Source organism: Macaca thibetana, chromosome 6, assembly GCF_024542745.1.
Source record: "Macaca thibetana thibetana isolate TM-01 chromosome 6, ASM2454274v1, whole genome shotgun sequence".
Lineage (NCBI taxonomy): Eukaryota > Metazoa > Chordata > Mammalia > Primates > Cercopithecidae > Macaca > Macaca thibetana.
The window spans coordinates 175,328,368-175,351,702 of NC_065583.1; the positions used below are offsets into that span (position 1 = coordinate 175,328,368).

At 52.1% G+C, this 23,335-nt stretch overlaps 1 protein-coding gene across 1 annotated transcript in view; it reads left to right on the forward strand.

Annotated features, from left to right (window-relative positions):
* The window catches only part of SLC6A3 (solute carrier family 6 member 3), a 48,980-nt gene that overhangs the window by 3,020 nt on the left and 22,625 nt on the right, over window positions 1-23,335 (forward strand). The window contains exons 3-6 of the mRNA XM_050795189.1: window positions 984-1,115; window positions 9,073-9,307; window positions 17,997-18,135; window positions 19,315-19,449. Of these exons, the coding sequence (XP_050651146.1) occupies window positions 984-1,115; window positions 9,073-9,307; window positions 17,997-18,135; window positions 19,315-19,449 (641 nt within the window). The remainder of the gene's footprint in view (window positions 1-983; window positions 1,116-9,072; window positions 9,308-17,996; window positions 18,136-19,314; window positions 19,450-23,335) is intronic.

A 23,335-nucleotide genomic window follows, 5' to 3' on the forward strand; every position in this document is an offset into this window, starting at 1 on the left:
TTGAGGCAGAGCCACCAGGGACATCCAAGAACATTGGTGATGCCTTCCCAGGAGCCTCTTTTGGCCTCCCAGCCTCCCTGCCTGGCCTCCCTCATCGGCCTCTATGCTAGTCTGGGAAGGGAGGCCTGGGGAAGAATTTCGGGGGAAGCCTCACAGGATGCCTGTGAGGAGGTTGGCATTTTTATGCCTATCTTGAAGAGGGGAAGACAGAGGCCTCAGCAGGTACAGGAAGTTGCCCAAAGACAGAGCTGCGGGGCCCCATGCCTCCCCCTCCCCTTCCCCAGGAGAGAGAGTGGCAAAGCTCTCCCCCACTCCAGTCAGACCAGGAGAGCAGAGGGGATTCAGGAGGTTGAGACCAGGGGCCCTGGGCTTTGTGCCAGGGGCGGGGGAGGTGCAGGTTTCAGAGGAACTAGGCCCTACCCTGGAGGGGCTCCCAGCACCTGGGGCAGCAAAGACCCTCAGCTGCTGTCAATAGGGGCAGTCCCCTGAGAGCCCGGAAGCTGGGGGCCACTGTCGATGGGGGCAGTCCCTGAAGCCCGGAAACTGGGGACAGGACGGCAGGGCCCACTCAGCTCAGGTGCAGAGTTGGAGGGTCACAGATTCACAACTCAAGAGGCAAAGAGGATCAGGGCAAAGTGGGGGGATGCAGGCCAGGGAAGGGCACCCCGAACCACCACAGGGAAGGACAGTACCTAGAGCACCGCCGAGCATGGGCAGGGCCTCCCTGTGCTGTTCTTGGGTTTGACTTCACGGCTCAGGGTGTGCAATGACAAGGGGATCCAGGAGGGACGTGTCGGGCACTCACAGCCGTGGAGGGCGGGCTTCGGGACTCATCTACCCCAGCCTGGGACTTCCCGTTGGAGAGTGGGGTGAAGGGGTCAGGCCAAGACATAGGCGGTCGACTGGGGTAGCAGCCCAAGCTCCCATGAGGAGAGATGGGTCCTTCCACGGCCCCAAACTCGAGGTGCTGTTCTGCCCCATAGGTGCCTTCCTGGTCCCCTACCTGCTCTTCATGGTCATTGCTGGGATGCCACTTTTCTACATGGAGCTGGCCCTCGGCCAGTTCAACAGGGAAGGGGCCGCTGGCGTCTGGAAGATCTGCCCTGTACTGAAAGGTAATGTGCGGGTGCCTCCCTTCACCCTGGCGTAGCGCAGACCATGTTGGTGATGCTGGAGCTTTCAAAGCAAGCCAGCTGCATCATGGGCATCCAGACCCGCTTTGCTAAGACACAGGCACGGCACACGCCCCTTGAACTTGGGTCCTACCTTAAAGGTCTGTGATGACAAGGACTTGATAGTTAATTCTCTTGCTCTAGGTGAGGGTCTTGCAGTTCATTTGTGTTATTACTTTGTCAAGATGTTAAAATGTAGTTAAGATAAAACACATGTCTATCTGTGGATCTGCCATCTATCCATCATCCATTCATCCACCCATCAATCATCTGTTATCTATCTATCCATTATTTATCTATATCTATCTTTATTATTGATCTTTGTATCAATCATTCACCCATCTATCTACCTATCTACCTAATCCATCCATCTATCATCATCTATCTGTATCTATTTCCTGTGGCTGTTGTAACAAATGACACAAACTGGGAGGCTTAAAAGGCACACGTTTATTGTCTCACAGCTCTGGAGGCTGGAAGTCCAAGATCAAGGTGTCAGCAGGGTTGATTTCTTCTGAGGCTGTGAGGAAGCATCTGTTCTAGCCTCTCTCCTTGGCTCAGAGCCTGTCTTCTCCCTGTGCCTCTTCATACTGCTTGTTTCTATGCATGTCTCTGTAACCAAATTCCCCCTTTTTATGAGGTCACAAGTCCTGTTGGATTAAGGACACCCTAATGACCTCACTTTAACTTGATCACCTTTCTAAAGACCTTGTCTCTAAATAAAGTCACATTCTGAGGTTTGGGGGGTTAGAACTTCAACAGATGAACTTGGGGGAGGGACACAACCCACAACTGTGTTTATCTATTATCTATCAATCATCTATTCACCTGTCTATCATCTACCCATCCATCCATCTATTATCTGTTGATCCATCCACTTATCAATCCATTCATCCATCCATCCATCCATTATCTATTGATCCATCCATCTACCTATCGATCCATCTATCCATTCATCCATCCATTCATTCATCCATTCATCTATCTATGGATCCATCCATCCATCCATCTTCTATCTATTGATCTATCCATTCATCCATCTGTTATCCATTGTTCCATCCATCCATCCATCCATTCATCTATGTATGGATCCATCCATCCATCCACCTATAGACCTATCCACCTATCTATTAGCTATTGATCCATCTAGCTGTCACTGAACCTTTCTGGCTGCTGGTGTCCTGCTCTGGCACCATGAAGTAGACGCACCTCGTGTTGAGTGCAGGTGGTCTGCCCAGCACCAGGGCCTCTCCTGGCATTTCTGACTCCATCCTCATGCGACCCTGGGAGGGGCACACACCATGTCTCTGTGTTGGAGATGCAGATGCTGAGGACCAGAGGGCTGGGGTCGTTCCCCCTGGTGTCACCATCAGAGCAGAGTGGGATTTGATCCCAGATGTTTCTGACTCCCCAGTCCATGCACACAGGTCACGCTTGCCCAGTGGGCCAGAGCCACCTCTCAGAAGCTGGTGGTTCAGGGAGGATTCAGGCGTTTACTCAGAGGCACCACTCAGACAATTGGCATTAAGAAAATGACTACTAGAAGGTCAGCCTCTGGATACTCGTAGAAGTTCCGGAAAAGCTGTGTGTTTAGAAGACAACCGAGCCCAGCACAGCCCCAGGACGCTTTACCAGTGGGTCAGGGCTGGGCCTTCGGAGGCGAGCCGCTGACCTCCCTTAGGAGAGGGAGCTGCTGAGGTCAGGCTCCAGGAGGAGAAGTCACTCTCGCAGCCGTGGAAATGCTGAGACTGGACACAGGTGTGATGGTTCTTCCCAGACACGAGACTCTTTCGTTCTTAATGGGCTACTTAGTGAATCTTACGACTTCAGTCATTTCTTCCTAGGCTCCATATTCACTGAACTGCACTGAAATGGAGCTACAAAAAGGGGCCCCCTCCCCACCCCCACCCCACACACATCTTCAGAGTGAGAGACAGATGCCTTGGGCACGCACCGGTGCCAGACGACCCCTTGGCGGGATCTGCAGGTCCAAGTCAAACCGAACAAGGATTGCTCAGAACATGCCTCCGTCCCCATCGTCAGGTCCCCAGTGGAGGAATGCAGCAGCTAAGGGAAGACCCAGGCGTGTCCTTACAGACAGACAGGTGTCAAATCGGGAGGTGCAGTGAACCCAGGCTAACAGTTCAAGACACACACACGTTACCTGTGTCCTTCCCGGCCCTGGCCAGCGGCATGGACATGTTTCGGGGAGGAGATGCTGCCTCTGAGCCTACAGTTGTAAGCGACGCTGAGCTTGCAGCGTGGTCTGTGTTGGAGAGCATCTGAGTGCTCAGAGCCTTGGGATGCTGAGTCAGAGATGGTGCCGGCCCATTGGGGTGGGGAAACTGAGGAAAGATGACATCATGCTCTGGCACAGGCTGCAGCGACATCAAACTGTGCTTTGCTGGATTTTCAAGAGCCATCCTGGAGCCTGTCACAAGTGTCTTACGTGGCACAGCCCCGTGCCCCACTCCCGCCAGTGAGCCTGGTGTTGGAGCAAGTTAAATCACCTCTTCACATGCAGGATTCAGGTGAGGAGGGCAGGACCTGTGGGTCTGCGGATAAGAGCTTATTTCCTTCTGTCTGTCACACGGAAAGGATGTTCACCAACAAAGCTGCTGGTGTGGGTCTTCATGATGCAGTCCATAAAACGCCAAGAAGTGATTTCTGAGAATTTCAGAGCACCAACTTGACTTGGGCTAGTAGAGAACCTCTGACTTCCATCAGCATGAGCAGTGGCACCTCGTTCTGAAGAAATGCAGCCGGCGGATGCGGGCATCTCATTGTGTTCCCCGCAATGCGCAGCCGGGGGAAGCTGGGCAGTCGTCTCCCCCGTGTCACAGCCCCTGTGCCCACAATCCCGCATCCCACGCCAGCTTTGTTCTGAACACTAGTCCCAGAGGTGGGCTGCAAAGCGTGGCCACAGGAAGGAAGGCTCGTGGCCCCGTGGGCAGATCTCGGGAAGAGCTTGTTCACACCCACCTAGTCCTGGTGAGGAAGGAAAATTGCAAATCACAGAAAGTGAAGTGTTCGACCCACAAAGGGATAGATGAATTGGTGCAAGAAAGCTGGACTTCTTTTTAGAGATGAGACACCTTGAGTTGTTGAATCTCAGTAACGCTGCAGGTCCCAGTGCCAGCGTCCCGTTCGTTCTGCCTGCCCGTCAACTGCAGGATGCCAGTTTAGAGAAGATTGACAGTGCCCATGAAATTAGATGTGCACCATGCTTCCCATGCCCTGATACTGTTCCTTCTCTTTCCTTTGTCCTTTTTAAAAATCTAGTTAATAAAATGCATGCATTTTCATGTCTCATCGAATAGAAGTGCCACATGGTAAATTAAGACACCAGCTAAAGTGCCCAAAACAATCATTATGGAGCTGAAAGGCCATCCAGCCCTGAGCAGGTGGCAATTCCATGGGAAAACGATGCCCAGCTCTCCAGGGAGCCTGGTTGTCCCTGGCGCTTCCCCTCCAGCAGACCTGCGAGCTGCTTCCTGCTCATAACTCGAAAGCCAGAGGGTGGAGTTCATGGTGAGGCCCAGCTGCTCAGAGGCCGTGACTCACCTGCGTTTCCCATAGTCTCGCCAGGGCAGCTCGGGGTGGGCACCACAGCCAGAGGGGCCTCTGGGGCCTTCAGGGCCCACGGTACACCCCAGGGTCCTGAGAGGTGGGTGTTTAAAACTCTCCCTCTCCTCCCTTCCCCTCGCTTTCTCTTTCCCTCTCCCTGTGTCTGTTTCTGTCTCTCTCCCTCCTTTCCTCTCTGTGTCTCCTCTTCTGCTTCTTCTCTCTCTCTCTGGTACATGCACACACAAGCAGCACATACCAAAGACACCCAGACTGACACAGAGAGGCGTCCTCTCCCGACTTTTTTTTTTTTTTTTTTTTTTTTTTGGTAAGACAGAGTTTTGCTCTGTTGCCAGGCTAGAGTGCAATGGCGTGATCTTGGCTCACTGTAACCTCCGCGTCCCGGGTTCAAGGGATTCTCCCCTCTCAGCCTCCCGAGTAGCTTGGGCTACAGGTGCGTACCACCACGCCCAGCTAATTTTTTGTACTTTTAGTAGAGACAGCGTTTTATCATGTTAGCCAGGATGGTCTCGATCACCTGACTTCGTGATCCGCCTGCCTTGGCCTCCCAAAGTGCTAAGATTACAGGCGTGAGCCACCGCGCCCGGCCCTCTCCCATCTTTCTTCCGAAGACCTGCTGATGCCTCCTGTGAGGTGCGGCGGGGCTGCCCCAGCAGAGGCTTCCTCCAGCGGGATCCATGCATGCGTTGACAACACCCTCTCCTGAAGCCAGCTCTCCTGGGTGCCCTGGGGTGTACTGGTGTTCAGGGATGGTGCAGGGCGGCTGTGCTCTGGTGGGCGAAGCACCATTTGCAGGCAGGAGCCTCAGCCGGCTTCTGTTTGTCAGGTTTCAGTTTCATTGCCAAGGGCAACCCCGTTTTACAGACGCCCTGGAAACCCCACCATTCAATTGTATTGAATATAAAATGTTTTATAGTCAATCATATTTTAGTGTGATTTCTCAAACCCAAAACAAACTACACACAAGGTTAATATAAAAAAAAGGTACAAAGCAAAAATAAATTTAAGGAAATAGACCTTAAGAGCTATGCTTGAAATTCACGCTTAGCGCTGAGCTTCCTGGGAGTCAGACAGGAGGGAAGGGAGGCTTCACGTTCCCATGAACGTTTTCCCTGGAAACGCGAGCAGGGACTTTGCCTGCCACCTCCTTGGAGAGACAGCCTCCCGTGTCACTAAATGGTGTTTAAGAAATGTGTCAGGTGAAGCTTCATCTAGAGCCCACAGTGATGTCATGAGCAGAGGCCACTAGAAGGTTCTGTAGCAAACAGGGTAGTGGGTTTCGCGTGTCTGGGCCTTCGGTGAGCTTGAGGAGCTCATGGTGAAGTTGGCTAGTTGGTGAGGGGCTACACGTCAGTGACCCAGGTCAGGGGCTCTGCCTTCCCAAAGGGCAGGGCTTGGAGCAACCAAATGACTGGCCAGTACTGGCACTGGCCACCACCTTTCAAGGGAGCCATTTCCTCACCCAGGTGCCCAGGGAAGCATCCAGGAGGAGTCCTCTTGGTAAGGGGGACTCTGGTGTGGGGGCTGCACTGTCCCATGGATCAGAGCAGACCCATTTGCTCTGGGAGCCGTGTCAGCCAGCGTGGCCAATGGTGATGTCATGCACAGTGGCCATGGTGACGTCATGATCCCATGGCAGCCCTGCCGATCTGTGGTGCAGGGCAGGAAACAACAGCGGTGGCTCTGAAAGGACCCAGGGCACAGTCAGCCCTTCCTTCAGACTCTGGATTGGGATCCACTCTGGTGTTGTTTGATCAAAGACTTCCCAGGGTTTCAAGCTAAGGACTTGGTACAGAAAGTTTTAACCTTGAAAAATTTTCAAATTGGGCACCCGCTGTCAGCCACCACCATGGAAAACCCTCCACAGTGCTCTCTGGAAACAGTGTGGCTTCCCAAAGCGTGGCTCCCAACGTGGCTGCCTGGGTGAGTTCACTGTAGATCACAACCCAGCCTCTCTCTTAAGGGACTCCGTGACAGATGGTAATATAGAATTATTTAATATGGACCGGAGCCATGTGGGAGAAGGCCTTCCAAAGGCAATCCGTGACCGACTGTAATACAGAATTATTTAATGTGGACCAGATCCACGTGGGAGAAGGCCTTCCAACAGCAACAGCTTGACTTTCATCATCACCACCACTGAGCATGCTTTCCAAGAAGGATTACCTGCACTCCTGATCCTGGATCTGTTTAAAACAAAGTTTTGAGCCTTCTCTTTGCTTTCAGGATAGGAAGAGAACTTTACTGAGGTGCCCTGAGCATGAGAACAGCTTCTCCTAAGGATTGAGACCATAAAAAGCAACCCAGGCCACTCCCTGCAAAAGTCACCTTGAAGGTATGCTCCTACCCTGGCCATGAGCAGGCAAGACAGGGCATGGTGCCTACTGGGTTTTAACAAAGTAAATCAAAGTTGTACCCAAACTAATCATGCCAGCAAACTGAGAAGAAATGTGGAAATGAGAAAAATTCTTCCTGGAGCTTAGTAAAGTGAACCCCAGTAGTGAGAACGTGACGGTGCCCATCCAGCAGTGAACAAGGAGGAAGCCGTCTGACCACCAGGCCCATCTGCCCACCAGTCAGGCTGATACTGCTCCAAAGACTGCTGACCACTGAGTTCTGTTCCAGTTTCCCAGGAGCCCCCATAAAGTATGGATCCCAAATTCCAGGTCTGTGATCCTGGAAAGGACACTCTAAAAGACCCTGAATGGCATTAGATGGCTATGGATGGCCCTGACTGGTCCTTGATGGTCTTGCATGGCCCTGGGAGGCCTTGGAAGGTCAAACATGGCTCTGAGTAGTCCTTGATAGTCATGCAAGACTCTGGGTAGCCCAAGAAAGCCCTGGATGATCTTACTTGCCCTGGGTGGTCTTATGTGGCCCTGGGTGTTTCTAGGAAACCCTGGATGGTCATGCATGGGTAGTGTGACCTTGGATGGCTCCACATGGCTGTAAATAAGCCCAGATGACTCTTCTGAGTAGTCTTGTGGGAGAGACATGAGCAGCTATAGATGGCTACCGATGGCCATAGATGGCTATGGATGGCTCTGGATGGCCATGGATGGCTGTGGATGGCCATAGGTGGCCATAGATAGTTGTGGGTAAATGCAGATGGCTGTGGATGTCTATGGATGTCTGTAGATGGCTGTGGATGGTTGTGAATGGCAGTGGATTGTTGTGGATGGCCAGGGGTGGATGTGGGTGGTTTTGGATGGCCATGGATGACTGTGGATGGCTACGAATGGATGTGGATGGTTGTGGTTGGCTGTGGATGGTTGTGGATGGTTGTGGATGGATGGATGTTTGTGGATGGCTGTGGATGGATGTGGATGGCCATGGATGGCCATGTATGGTTGTGGATGGCTATGGATGACTGTGGATAGTTGTGGATATCTGTAGATGGCTGTGGATGGTTGTGAATGGCAGTGGATTATCGTGGATGGCCAGGGGTGGATGTGGGTGGTTGTGGACGGCCATGGATGACTGTGGATGGCTATGGATGACTGTGGATGGGATGGATGGATGGTTGTGGATGGCTGTGGATGGCTGTGGATGGATGTGGATGGTCATGGATGGCCATGAATGGTTGTGGATGGCTATAGATGACCGTGGATAGTTGTGGATGAATGGAGATGGCTGTGGATGGCCATGGATGGCCGTGGATGGCCCTTTGTGACTCAAAGTGGCCTTGGATTAGCCTGGCTGATTATGTGTGGTCCTGGGTGCCCTCCATAGTCCTGAATGAGCCTGGTGGCTGTGGGTGGCTGCAGATGTCTGTCAAGGACCCCAGGTGTCCCTTAGTGACTATTGGCAGTCTTGATGGTTCTGGGAGACACTGGGTGTTCCTGGGTAACCCTAGACAATCTTTGATGGCCCTATTTGCATGGGTTCCCTAGGTAGCCCTGGGTGCTTCTGGGTGGTTGTGGATGATTCTGATGGTTTCACATGGACCTGACAGCCCTGGTTAACCATGGGTTGGGTTGCCCTGGATCACCCAGAGTAGCCCCTAGATGGCCTCAATGATCCTGGATGACCCTGATGGATCCTGAGTGGTTGTGGTGGGGATGGATGACCATGTGTGGCTGGGGGTGACCTTGGTGTCCCTGGGGGTCTCTGGGTGCATCAGGGTGGCCCTGGATACTCGCCATAGCTCTGGGTGACCTTGCTGGCCCTGGATGTCCCTCAGAGACACCCTCAAAGTCCTCAGGGTCTGTGCTCAGGGTAATGTCTCCTGTGAGGGGAGGCGGAAGGGACGCGTTGCTGATGGTGGCTATGTGCTCTGCCCACGTGGGCTCCACGGCCACCCCCTTCCCGCTAGGTGTGGGCTTCACGGTCATCCTCATCTCGCTGTATGTCGGCTTCTTCTACAACGTCATCATTGCCTGGGCACTGCACTACCTCTTCTCCTCCTTCACCACGGAGCTCCCCTGGATTCACTGCAACAACTCCTGGAACAGCCCCAACTGCTCGGATGCCCACTCTGGCGACTCCGGTGGCAACGGCCCGGGCCTCAACGACACTTTTGGGACCACACCTGCTGCCGAGTACTTCGAGTAAGTGGGAGTCAGGTCCTCGGGAATGGGAGAGATGGTGCAGCTGGGTCCCCATGGTCGCTCCTTGGTTGGCCACCAGCCCTTGCTGACTCCCAGGGTGCGGGGAGGGGGAACCTGTTCCTGCACTCCATCCCTTTAGTGCTGTGGAGGGGCACATTTCTGAATCATTGTGATGGTCTCCAGGGACTCAGCAAAGCTCCTACAGGGCAAGCCCTCAGCAGGGATGGGGCACTGAGCAGCTCCGCTGGCTGCGATCCTGCCCCCAGCAGCGGCTCGGGGTGGGAGGGGGCTGGTGGGGATCACAGCAGCCCTGTGCGGAAGGTTGGCAAGCTCCGGTCTCTGGGAGCTGCAGCGGCGTCTCTGGAGTGAGTCAGCCCGGTGTCTGGGTTCCCTTCCTCCCTGCCCTTCCTCTGTGCATAGTCTGGGGCCAAACTGCCTCACTTGGGCCCTTGCCCTCTCCAGAAAAGATACCTTTCTTGGCTTCACTGCGCAAGAAGTCTATGGCTTCAGTAGGCAGCCCCTGTCTCCAGGGTGCTCCAGCCGTCCACTTTTCGTGAGACTTTGTTTTGTTGTTTATATGCATGGCTTTATTTCTGTCTCTGGGCCTCCTTCCACCTCCCACACTGGTGAGTCCCATGTCCAGTAGCCTCCTGGGTCTCTGCCTCCTTCTCTCTTTGCGCCGGCCAGGCCTGACCTGCACAGTCCTCCCCAGCCAAGCCTGCCCCTCACCGTCCACCCCAGCCAGCCCCAACCCACACAGTCCACCCCATCTAGGCCCATCCCTCACTGTCTACCCCAGCCAGGTCTGCCCCTCACCATCCACCTGCAGCACCTGCTTTCCTGGACCCCGATGTCTGCAATGAAGTCTTTTTGGGCCCCGTGCCAGGTCCTGCTGGCCCTCCCTCATCATCACGTGGCCTGGTCCAGCCTAGAAGGGCTGTGACTGCCCCCCATGGGTCCCCTGTTTCCCCTGGACCCCTCCCGGAATCTGAACCTGGCAGGTGCCATCCACATTCCCCTGCCCCCTCCAGCTGGGCCTGGGGCCTTGTGCTGGGTCACATTCTGACAGGCGGACTCTTAACCTCAGCCGCCATTTCGGAGAGGAGGAGAGGAGGAGAGGAGGAGAGAACGTTTGTGCGATTCTCACTACATCCACTGTTTCCCGTCAGAAGGAGAGAGAGTCCAGGCCGGGGCGCCAGGAAGGCGTTCGTGGGAGGAGGGCTGGTTTCAGAAGTGGGCAGGCAGGAGAGAAGATGCACCCGGGATGAGTCCCGGTTGGTTTGCCTGAAGACACCTGAGCATCGCCATAGGAAGCACAGCCTCAGGCAAGGTCGTGGGAGCGTCTGACAGGACTCTCGTGGTGACAGGCAAGCAGGAAATGATGAAATCGTCCAAATAACGCAGTCACACCATTTGTCCAAGTAGATTTTAACATTCTTGAGGGAGAAAATTCCCATTGCGTGTGGATGGCCTGTTCACACCTACATTTCCCTAATTAAACACCCCACAGACACCCCAAGCCCGGGCTGCATGTGCCCTTGCTGTGTGGCCAGATCTCAGGGTTAGCGTGTGATCAAAGAGAGGGGCCAGCAGGAGAGAGCGGGGGGCGCACAGAGCCAGGGGCGGAGGCCGCAGAGGCGCCACCGAGGTGAGAGCCTGAGAGTTCCCAGTACCCAATGCCCTGTTAAAGCTGCCAAGTGGCCGGGCGCGGTGGCTCAAGCCTGTAATCCCAGCACTTTGGGAGGCCGAGACGGGCGAATCACAAGGTCAGGAGATCGAGACCAGCCTGGCTAATACGGTGAAACCCCGTCTCTAGTAAAAAAATACAAAAAACTAGCCGGGTGAGGTGGTGGGCGCCTGTAGTCCCAGCTACTCGGGAGGCTGAGGCAGGAGAATGGCGTAGACCCGGGAGGCGGAGCTTGCAGTGAGCTGAGATGCGGCCACTGCACTCCAGCCTGGGCAACAGAGCGAGACTCCGTCTCAAAAAAAAAAAAAAAAAAAAAGCTGCCAAGTACCACCACATGGGGACTGCTTTCCTTTTGTTTGGGCAGTGTGGGAAATGTTGACTCACCTAAGTGATGTTCAGGTAAGAAAATCGGAGAGGAAAATTTAGTGTAATGATTAGTCCAGTGATCCGTTGTTAAGAATGCTAGAAGGAAAGAACATGTGTTATTATTTTAAACGATCAGACTAGTGAAGTCTATTTGGAAGTTCTCAGTCTGGAAGGAAGGAAGGAAACGGAAAGGTACCCAGTCCTTCACTCAGAAGCCCTGTCCGCACTGGCACGTGGTATACTCTAGCTGGCGGCAGCCCAAGAGCAGACGTGGGGAGTTGGAGAAGGTTTAAGATCAATTCACAAATGATTAATGACCCAGCGCACTGAGGCGCTTGGCGCTCCTCCCACGCCTTCCGAAGGTGATTTTCCCAACAGTGGGACTCAGGTTCCCCTGAAACAGGCCCCAGTGACTCTTAGGAAGCAAGGGGGACAGTCGTAACATGCTCAGGTCTGCTGGGGGTTTTCTGGATTTCGAACCCACTTTATAAAGCAGATAACTGGACAAAGGATGTCAGGTTCCTGCTGGCGCATGTAGTCAGGGAGTGGATGTTCCACCATGAAAGGCCACAAAGGCCAGAGTGGTTGTGATGCATGGTGGTGCGGCTATTTGTCCTAGATAATGGGTATGCCTGACTTTGTCGGTAACCACAAAAGGGACTGAGTTTCCTACACAATGTACCAAACATGCCGTGTCATAAATTTGACAACTAAGATGTTAGCAGGAGTAGATCTGAAAGGGCTTTATCGTGCGTTTTTACTACAGGTCCTCAGGAAGTAACCGTGAGGCCTGGGTGAGATGCTGGCCATGTCTTCTGGGCCCTAAGTCAGAAAAGGCTGCTGAGCTACCCCATTGACAGCACTTCCTCCACATGCCACGAATGCCATGTGCGGTGCTGGCTCCTGCACCCAGTGTTCCTCAGGGTTGGCAAATGAAATGTATCCTTGGGAGTTGCTGGCCCCCTGGCCCCCAGGGGTCCCAGCCAGCCTTCCTGCATTGCCACTTCCTTCTTGGGCAGCAGCCCACCCACCAGAGGGAGGTGGCAGAAATGGTTCCTGCAGAGAAATGAAAGGAACCCTTCCCTGTAGGAACCTGGAGATTACTGATTAGCTGCATCCCACAAATTTGATATGCTGTGTTTTCATTTCAAAACCCCAACACAGGACCACATAACTCTGACCAGTTTACAGTTTCCCTACTTCTATAAATACTTATCAACACTGCCTAATATAAATTATAAAGTTATAAATTAAAGCTATTAATTTGTCTCAAAGGGACTGCATTAGCTGCATCCTACAAAGTTTGATATGCTGTGTTTTCATTTCATTCAGTTCAAAGTATTCCCTAATCCTTCTTTTGATTTCTATTTGACTAATGGGGCATTTTTAGAAGTTTGTTTTTTAATTTGAAATGTATGGAGGTTTGCTAGATATTTTTGTTATTGATTTCTAATTTAATTCTGTTTTGGCAAGATGATGTGCTTATACATCTTTAATATTTTAAAATATATTGAGACTTGTTTATGACCTACTAGATGGTTTACATTGGTGAATGTTCCACGTGCGCCTAGAAGAATATGTATTATGCTGTCTGGTTGGAGAGTTGCATAAATGTCAGAGAGGTCATGTTAGGTCATTGTATTGTTCAGGTTTTCTACATCCTTACTGGTTTTCTGTCTACTTACTCTATCAGTTACTGAGAAAGGGGTACTGAAATCTCAACTATAATTGTAGATTTGTCTATTTTTTTCACTTCTATCAGTATTTGCTTCATTCATGTATTTTGAAACTCTGCTATGAAGTGCATACATGTTTATTATTATTAGTCTTTGAATTGACCACTTTACCATTTGAACTACCCTTGCAGGTTAGATTTCTCATTCTGAAGTCTACTTTGTCTGACAGTAATATGGCCACCCCAACTTTCTTATGATTGTGTTTGTCTGGTATTAGCTTTTCCAGCCTTTTATTTTTAAACTATATGGGCATTATATATAAAATGGATTTATTGTAGACACCATCGAGTTGGTTGTGCTTTTTATCCAATATGGCAATCTCTGTTTTTAAATTAGAATTTCCATTCAATAATTGTCAGCATGGCTGGCTTTAAGTCTTTCATTGTGCTAATTTTTTGCCCCATCTCTTCTTTGTTTCTTGTTTCCTCTGTTTATTCCCTGTTTTGAATTAATTTTTTAGGCTTTCATTTTATCAACATTATTAGCTAATAAACTATAGCTTTCTGTTTTCCTTTTTTCGTGGATTTTATAGGATTTACAACATTGACGTTTAACTTATCACAGTCTGTCTTCAAGTGACGTGATACTGTTTCACAGAACAGAAGGGCCTACAACAGTAGACTTCTGTTTCCCTCACGTCCTTTGTGCAATTGTCGCCATAGATTTTATTTCTACAGTATGTATCAACTCCATGACACCTTGCTGCTACTTCTGCTTTAAGCATTTACATTTTAAACAAATCTAACACAGAAAAGAAGTTTTTTTTTATATATTTTTATATTTACCTGCATAGTCACAATCTTTAGTGCTGTCCGATCCTGTATGTAGATCAGGGTTTCCATTTAAGACCATCTTCCTTCCATCTAAAGCATTTCCTTTAACATTTCTTGTAGTGTAGACTTGCTGGCCATGATTCAGCTTGGACTTTACACAAAAATATTTTGCCTTCTTGAGGGGTTATTGTGATAAACTATACATAGCATTGCTTACCATCTTAGCCATTTTTAAGTGCACAGTTCAGTGGCATTAGGTACATTCACATGTTGTGCAACCATGACCATCATCCATTGGAACTTTCCCCTTCTCCAAAGCTGAAATTTTGTCCCCATTAAACACTAAGTCCCTATCCTCCCTCACCACAGCCCCTGGCAGCTACCATTCTACTTTCCATCTCTGTGAATTTGTCTACTCTAGGTCCCTCCTCTGAGTAGAATCACTTATTTTTTTGTGACTGGCTTATTTTACTTAGCATATGTCTTCAAGGTTTATTGAAGAATTTCAGAACAAGAATTTCATTCCTTTTTAAGGCCAAATAATATTCCAATTCCATCGTATGGATATATAATGTTTTGTTTATCCATTTATCTTTTTCCTTTTTAGAGACAGGATCTCACTCTGTTGTCCAGGCTGGAGTGTGCAGTGGTATGATCACTGCTCACTGCAGCCTTGACCTTCTGGGCTCAAGCAATCCTCCTGCCTCAGATTCCCATGTAGCTGGGACTACAGGTATGTGACACCACATCCAGCTAATTTTTAAAAATTTTGTATAAAGTGGGGTCTTGCCATGTTGCCCAGGCCTGTCTTAAACTCCTGGGCTCAAGTAATCCTCCCGCCTCAGCCTCCCAGAGCACTGCGATTACAAATGTGAACACCACACCTGGCCAGATCTATTTGTCTCTTGATGGACATTTGGGTTGTTTCCACCTTTTGGCTACTGTGAAAATATGCTGCTGTGAACTTCAGTATTGAGTACCTGCTTTCACTGCTTTTGAGTGGATACCCAGAAGTTGAATTGCTGGAGCCATGTGATGATTCTGTGTTTAATTTTTTGAGGAACCACCACACTGTTTCCCACTGTGGATGCAAATCAGAACAAGGGTTCCAATTTCCCCACATCCTTGACAACACTTAGAACTTCCTGCTTGTTTATTTTGATAATAGCCATCCTAATGGGTGTGAAGTGGCCTCTCACTGTGTTTTTGATTTCTATTTCCATAGTGATTAGAGACTATTGGGCATCTCTTCATGTGTTTATTGGCCATTTGTATACCTTCTTTGGAGCAATATCTATTTAAGTCCTTTGCCTATTTTTGAATTGGGCTGTCAGTTTTTTTTGTTGTTGAGTTTTTGGAGTTCTTTACATATTTTAGATATTATTCTCTTATCAGATTAATAGATGATTTGCAAATACTTTCTCTCATTCTGTAGTTTTCCTTTTCACTCTGTTGATAGCATCCTTCAATGCACAAAAGTTTTAAATTTTGATGAAGTCCAATTCATCTTTTGTGTCATATCTAAGAAACCATTGCCAAGTCCAAGATTATGAAAATTTACACTATGTTCTCTTCCAAGAGTTTTATGGTTTTAGCCCTTATATTTGGCTCTTTGATCCATTTTGGTTTAATTTTTGTATATCATGTGAAGTGGCTGTTGACTGATTTTCCTCTGGTTGTAGATCACATTTCTTGCTTCTTGTCATGTCTAGTAATTTATTAGATACTAGACTTGGTGAGTTTTATACTAATGGGTACTTGGTGGTGGTTGTGCTTGTTTAGAGAGTGTTAGATTTGTTCTAATGGGAAGTTAATGTGCTTTGGCACAATTTTATCCTTTGGAAGCTTGTTTCACCCCCTCACTGCCTTGGCTCCCTCTTGGTAAAACGGGGTGAGAGGGCTGCTGTGAGGTCATCACAATGATGCGTGGGAGGCCCGAGCATGCCTGGATCACCACCAGTGGCTCCACTGTCACCCAATTGAAGAATCATGGCCACGAATTCACCAGGAAAAAGAGCCCAGCAGAAATTGGGAGGTGCTGTGCCTTTTCCACTCCCAGTGAACATCCTTGGGCCAACGCTTTTCTGGTCCTCCCAACTATTTATGGCTTATGAAACGCCTGCACGTGAGCCCCATGCCCCTTCCCGGACGTCCTTTGATTGTCTCGCCCACCCTGCCCTCAGAAGCACGGACATGCTGGGAGCCACACAGCTTTCCCCGGCTCCTGGCATGGCTGGTTCCCATGCTGTGGTCAGCTGTGGGGACCCCTCTTCTCAGGTTGACAGCACTCAGGAGTGTCCAGTTCTCTAAATTGTCTGTGGGATTTCAAATAACCTCAAAGCACAGTGACTTTCTAATCTCGAGAAGGGGCTCGACCCAGTGTGTTGAGGTGCTGCTTCTGAAGTTGCTTTCATGTTTGATGCTGAGCCAGCTGTGTGTGCTGTGGACGCAACCTTGTGAGAAGGCCCCCAGAGTGGCAGCGCACTTTCCCTGGGCCTCCGCCTCAGGTTCAGGAGGGCCTGTGCCACGTAGGGGCATTGGCTGAGTTTGCCTTTTCTCCAGGCACATGGGAAAGGGGAGAGGGTGTGCTGTTTGGTCTGAGTGTGTAATCCATGCACGTGTGTGTGCGAGGCACCGAGGCTGCCAAGGCATGGGCGGGTGGCATGCTGGGGTCAGTGATACCATGGGCAGTGAGTGAGGAGTGGTCCGGGCTGCATGAAGTTGCTGTGAGGCCTCAGAGGCTGTCCGTGGTAAGGCCTTGCTGGGGGAGCAGAGCGATGGGGACTCGGCCAGCAGGGGCAGAGCCTGGTGTGTGGCCGGAGTGAGAAGAAGGCCCTGGGAGTCTCCACTGCCCCAGGAAGGGCAGGCGTGACCTCCACCGGCTCAGGCGACTTCCCCTGCACAGTGTGGGTGACAGACAGCCTCCTGACTGAGCGACTTGCCCTCGGAGAAGAGCAGAGAATGGTGGTGACGGTTTCAGTGGTGCAGCCATCTGTCTACCCGGCCAACCTGGGGCCTGTTCCTGGGCGCCCTCCAGGATAGGATGGAAGCACTGTCCATCCCTTTCAGGGCTCGTGGGGCCTTTCCTGTTGGCAGCAGCCAGGGTGTCTGGTATGATTCTGGAGTTTGAAGAGCTGAATTCCTGGGACATGGCCCTGGAATGCCTCACAGCTGGTGGAAAGCTCCGGAGGCTGCAGTCGGCCGGGCTCCCTCATTGGTGTCCGGTGTTATCTCCCGGGGACCTCAGTGGACCCACAACAGAAGCAAACCTGGGCAGTGGGAGCTCCTCTCATAACGCGGCTCCTGGGTGTCGCGGCTCCTGACTCGACGGTGGCAGCGGCACGGCTGTTACAGTCGCCTTGGCCTCAAGCCACCGTCTGCAATGGTGACGCAGCCCGCTGCACGTAGCCTGGTGCATGTTCTCCCACAGAGAGTGTCACCGGGATGGAATGAGTTCCCACAGAAAGGGGGCCCAGGGTCTGTGCCTGGAGCAAGGAGCACGGCCGATGGTCAGCTCCATCCCTCACCCTCTGCTCTGCCCTTTGTGAGGGATCCTGCAAAAAACAGTGGAACTGCGAGTGATTCCTGCTGGAGCAGAGTCATCCACTAAACCTGTTCCTCATGGAATCCTCATAGCAGCAAGGGCTGTGAGCAGGTGTCGTGAGCCGTCCCCTCAGAAAACAGTGCTGGCTGGAGCCTGTGTGCCTGGTATTACTGCTAGAGTTTGCCCAGCCTCATCCCTGGAGAGGGACCCTGGGGCCATCCTGTGGGCAGCAGTGGGTACCCAGCATTGCTCAGCAACTTTCTTTTGGTTTCTGTGGCTCCTTTTCTTCAAAGACCCAAGGTGCCCTTTCTCTCCCCAGCTCCAATGAGCAGAGGTGCCAAGGGCAGAGGGTGAGGTGGGGCTTCCTGGGCCTCCCATGTGCTCCGCGGGTTTCAAGGGCAGCCCTGACACCTCTGCCAGGGCCTGTGGGCCAGACCTCCCTGGAGGGCATCTCTTGTCCATCAGACTGGATGCTTTCTGCCCTGCTGAGATGGGGAGGGCCGGTCCCTGGGCAAGCTCAGCCGTCCAGTGCCAGGGGGGTTAACAGCCACCCACAGAGGCCCCCGCTGACTCCCCTCTGCAGGCGTGGCGTGCTGCACCTCCACCAGAGCCATGGCATCGACGACCTGGGGCCTCCACGGTGGCAGCTCACAGCCTGCCTGGTGCTGGTCATCGTGCTGCTCTACTTCAGCCTCTGGAAGGGTGTGAAGACCTCGGGGAAGGTGAGGCTCAGGGTCACCAACTGGGCCTGTAGACATGGGGCCACCAAGTGGACATGTGGCCGTGGCTGGGCAGGAGGTGCACATGTGGCCTCAGTTGGGTTTTGTGCTACAAATGTGGCCATGGCCAGGTTGGGGTGGACACATGGCCATGGTTGAGTTTGGGGGACACATATGGCCATGATCAGCTTGGGAGTGTACACGTGGCCGTGGTTGGGGGTACACCTGTGGCTGTGCTGGGTTGGCTTGGGTAGACACATGGCCGTGGCTGGGTGGGGGGAAGGTGGACATGTGGCCGTGGCTGGGCTGGGTGGACACAGGGCACCGTTGGGTTTTGGGTCCATATGTGGCCGTGTTTGGGGAAGGGCCTCAGGAGAGAAGCACCCACGGCAGTGTTTCTGGCAGGAAGGCACACACAACGTGGTTTTTTTTGTTGATAAAAATACTTTGGGAGGCTGAGGCGGGCAGATCACCTGAGGTCAGGAGTTCAAGACCAGCCTGGCCAACATGATGAAACCCTGTCTCTACTAAAAGTACAAAATTAGCCAGGCGTGGTAGCATATGCCTGTAATCCCAGCTACATGGGAAGCTGAGGCAGGAGAATTGCTTGAACCCAGGAGGCGGAGGTTGCAGTGAGCTGAGATCATGCCATTGCACTCCAGCCTGGGCAAAAAGAGCGAAACTCCATCTCAAAAAAATAAATAAATAAAATAAATACTTTTTTTAAAACCAGTTTTGACCAAGGTATGCCCTTCCCTTGGAATAGTGTGTGTAGTGTGGCACCAGCCTCCTGCAGGGAGCCTCCTGCAGGGACACAGCCCAGAGCTACCTTTCATCGTCCCACAGTGCCATTCACCAGTGTCAATCCACTCATCCCACGCATCAGAAAACCCCCATCAGCCACTCCCAGCTACTCTGGCGGACCGAATGCAGAAAAGGAATGTGCTTTCCCTGCCAAGCTGTTCTTCCCATTCCATCCCTGGGGAGGGTGTGTGGGACGGAAAGCGTTTGACCTTCTCACTCCAATGAGCATTTGCTGAGCTGGCGTCCCGGGAGATGTTTGGGAACTGGGCCTCCCAGTCAGAGGACAAGCTGTCAGGGCAACCTAGTGCCCATGTGCCGGTGTCTGCTCCCACCGAGGGCCCTACCTGTGCAGCCTGGTGACACTGCCCTCTCCTGCAGGTGGTGTGGATCACAGCCACCATGCCATACGTGGTCCTCACTGCCCTGCTCCTGCGTGGGGTCACCCTCCCTGGGGCTATAGACGGCATCAGAGCGTACCTGAGCGTCGACTTCTACCGGCTCTGCGAGGCGTCTGTGAGTACAACCCGCTCACTGCTTCACAGTCCACAGGGGCTCTGACGTTCCCGGGTTTCCATATTCATTGCCTGCCAGGGCTGAGATGTATCAGAGTTGCGGAAACCAGGGTTCTTTCCTCAGGAAGCCACATCTCAAATACCCATGATACAGTATGAGTCATCTAAATCAGATTACATCGAAAACTCCATCTAGAGTCAGGCTGCAGATTTGGTCAGCAAAAGAAGAAATAATTCGGGGTTAAAATGTTTGGAGAAGGCCTCCTGGAGAGAGACTTGGCTGGGCCATGGGGGATGGGCCCCTTGTCAAGAAAGGGAAGAGAAGGGGCTGCACCATTTCTGACAAACAGGCCCAGAAACAGAAGCAGCCGTTGGAGGAAGGCTGGCATGACAAAAATGGCAGCTCACTTGGGGCATTGTTGGAAATCAGGTGGACTAGGTGGAGGAGGTGGCAGGCCCCAAAGCCACCCAGGGGCGTCCATGTTGCTGTGAGAGGACGATGCAGCAAGAGGTGTGGGGCCATCTCAGCTGGAGTGTGAGGCAGGAGGCCGTTGAGAGGTGCTGCCCTATGTGGGTGGGCCAGTGGTGCCAGGTCTGGGGTCATGAGGCAAGTGTAAACCCAAGGCAGAAGTGGGAAGGAAGGGAGACAGGATAGGCAGGCATGGCTGCAAGCCTCCCAGGAAGCCCCAGGGAGGTAGCAGCTGACAGGTGCAGTGGGAGAAGGCACCTGGACATGGCACCTATGAGCCTGCAAAGCAGCTGGGTGGGGGTGGGGGTGGAAGTGTGTCTGCAGCACTGAAGGGGAAGCCCCTGTGGAGACAGGAGCCATGGGTGCAGCAGGCATGTGGTCCACGGGAGCCACAGAAGAGAGAGGAGCACAACCAGGGCAGCAAAATCAGTCGTGGCCAGGGACCCACAAGTGCAGAGCTGGAGCCGGACAAACCGTGAAGCCAGCAGTGTGTCAGGACCCCAGAAAGGCCAAAGTGAAGTCAAGGGGTGCATTTGCAGGAGCAGGACGTGTTATAGAATCAAACAAAAATGTCACAAATACAATGCTCCCACCAGGAAAAATAAGCAGCCCCATGAGAAGGTAAAACAAACACCAGTGCATGTGAAAAGATGTCCATTGGAGAACAAATTACACAGATGAGATGTCAAAAATTAGGTGGAGAGAGTGAATAGATTGGATGGATGGATGGATGGGTGGATGGAAGGCTGGCTGGCTGGCTGGCTGGATGATAGGCAGGTAGGTGGACAGAGTGGATGGATGCATGGATGGACGGGTGGATGGACAGATGGACAGATGGATGGATGGATGGATGGATGGATGGATGGATGGATGGATGGATGAGTAGGTAGGTAGGTGGATAGGATGGATGTATGGATGACAGTTAAGTAGGTGGCTAAAATAGATAGATAGGATGGATGAATGGATGACTGATAGGTAAGTAGGTGGATAGAATGGATGGATGGATGGATGATGAATGGATGATGGATGGGTGAATAAGTGGATGAATGGTAGGTAGGTAGCTGGATAGGATGGACGGATGGATAATGGATGGATGATGGATGGGTGGATGAATGGATGGATGGATGATGGGTGGATTGGTGGATGATGGATGGATGGGTGTATGGATGAATGATAGGTGGGTAGCTGGATAGGATGGATGGATGGATGATGGATGGGTGGATGGATGATGGATGGGTGGATGGATGATGGGTGGATTGCTGGATGATGGATGGATGGGTGGATGGATGAATGGGGGAATGGGTGGATGAATGATAGGTGGGTAGCTGGATAGGATGGATGGATGGATGATGGATGGGTGGATGGATGATGGGTGGATTGCTGGATGATGGATGGATGGGTGGATGGATGAATGATAGGTAGGTAGCTGGACAGCATGGATGGATGATGGATGGGTGGATGGATGGATGATGGATGGGTGGATGGATGGATGATAGGTAGGTAGGTAGATAGGATGGATATACAACAGGATGGATGGCGATAGATATGTACACACACATGTACTTCATATATTCATAGATGATATATGGTTGATAGATTATAGAGATGACAGATAGATGATAGACTGGTGATGGATTGATAGATGACAGTGATAGATGACAGATAGATGGATGAGTGATTGATAGATACTAGATGATGGATTGATGTATAGTGAAGAGAAATCAGGAAAGAAATGGAAGGAAAAGACAATTCCAGGTCCTGGAGTGTAAGTGCATGAGGTGAGGCCCAGGGAGGCAGCCGTGGGCACTGGCTCTGGGGTGGCACTGGGCAGAGGCCTGAGCTGCACACACAGCTCAGGGTGAGGAGGAGGCAGGTGCTCCCCTGTGACACCTGATCCAGCCTGCAGTCACTTGGCCAGGCAGGTGACTGATGACTAGCATGGGAGCCACATTAGGGTATGAACCTCTCCACCCACTGCCCACCCAGCCACTCTTGGCTTGGCTCCTCCCCTCATGCTGAGACACTGGCCATCTGCACAGCCCTGACTGCAGGGCCTGGCCATCTGCCCCCAAACCCACTGTTCCAGGACCTGGGGTGGCCTTGAGGCTATGACATGCTGCCCGATGGACAGAGGGCCCCGCCCCCTCTGCAGCACCCAGTTCCCCCGTTCAGTCAAGCTCAGGCAAGCTTGACCTGGGACCTGGGATGCCCTGAGACCCACCTGACCCCCCCAGCAGGAGCATCTGGTGCCTCTGTCTCAGCATCCTGGCCCACAGGCCTGTACCATGGGCTTCATGGACTTGCAGGAACAGCCCTGGCTGACTAGTCCCTCAAATGCCTCCAAGGGGGTTTGGCTGCTCCTTCTCCCCCATCCGAGGCCCAGGCAGGGGCAAGGTGGGCATGTGAGTCACTGAATGGTCTCCACAGTGCCCTCACCTTAGCAGGTTGTGGCTGACTTTTAAAAATACACAATGGTCCAAACATGGACCCACCCACCTTTCCTTTCACATCCAGAGTTGTGGGTGCCATCCACCAAGTTGGGCAGGCACAGCACCAGCGTCTAAGCTGCAGGTGGGCTCCTGGCCATGCCCGGGTGCTACTGTGCACCTATACTGCTCGTGTTTCGGGAAAAATACAAAGCAGGTATTGCTGGTGTGCGTCCAATCAGGACACCATCATCATGTAGCGTGGATATGGATGTGGATGAGTCCATGCCTTTCTGAGGGTTGTCAGGAAGCCGCCATCATGCAGCGTGTGGATGAGTTTATGCTGTTCTGGGGGTTTCGGAGCACTGCCATCGTGCAGCAGGGCACACATGGGACAGGGGGACACACTCAGGGGGTTGTGAAGCCCGACCCTGATCAAGGGAGGATGGAGACCCCGCTAGGGCTGGTGTGAGTGTGGATGAGTCCATGCTGTTCTGAGGGCTATCAGGACGCCGTCAGCATGTTGTGTGTGGATAAGTTCATGACTTTCCGAGAGCTATCAGGGTGCCGCCATTATGCAGCATGTGGATGGGTCCGTGCTGGTCTGAGGGATACCATGGCTCCACAATCATGTCCTGTGTGGATGGGTCCGTGCTGTTCTGAGGGTTTTTAGGACACTGCGGTTGTCCTGTGTGGATGGGTCCGTGCTGTTCTGAGGGTTTTAGGATGCTGCGGTTGTCCTGTGTGGATGGGTCCATGCTGTTCTGAGGGCTATGGAGCAGGGCATCTCTGGTTCTGTGGAATCGCTGCCCTGACACTCCATGGGGAATCCCAGATCAGTGAACACGGACAGCGCCCTGCTTCTCAGGCTCTTCCAGGCTGCTGACCCGGGAGGGTTCACTTCCTGAGGCTGTGTTTTCCACCAGTCGCGCTGCTGCCATTTGCCTCTTAAGGATGGTGTTGAGTTTAGAGGCCTTAGCGTGGGGCTGGGA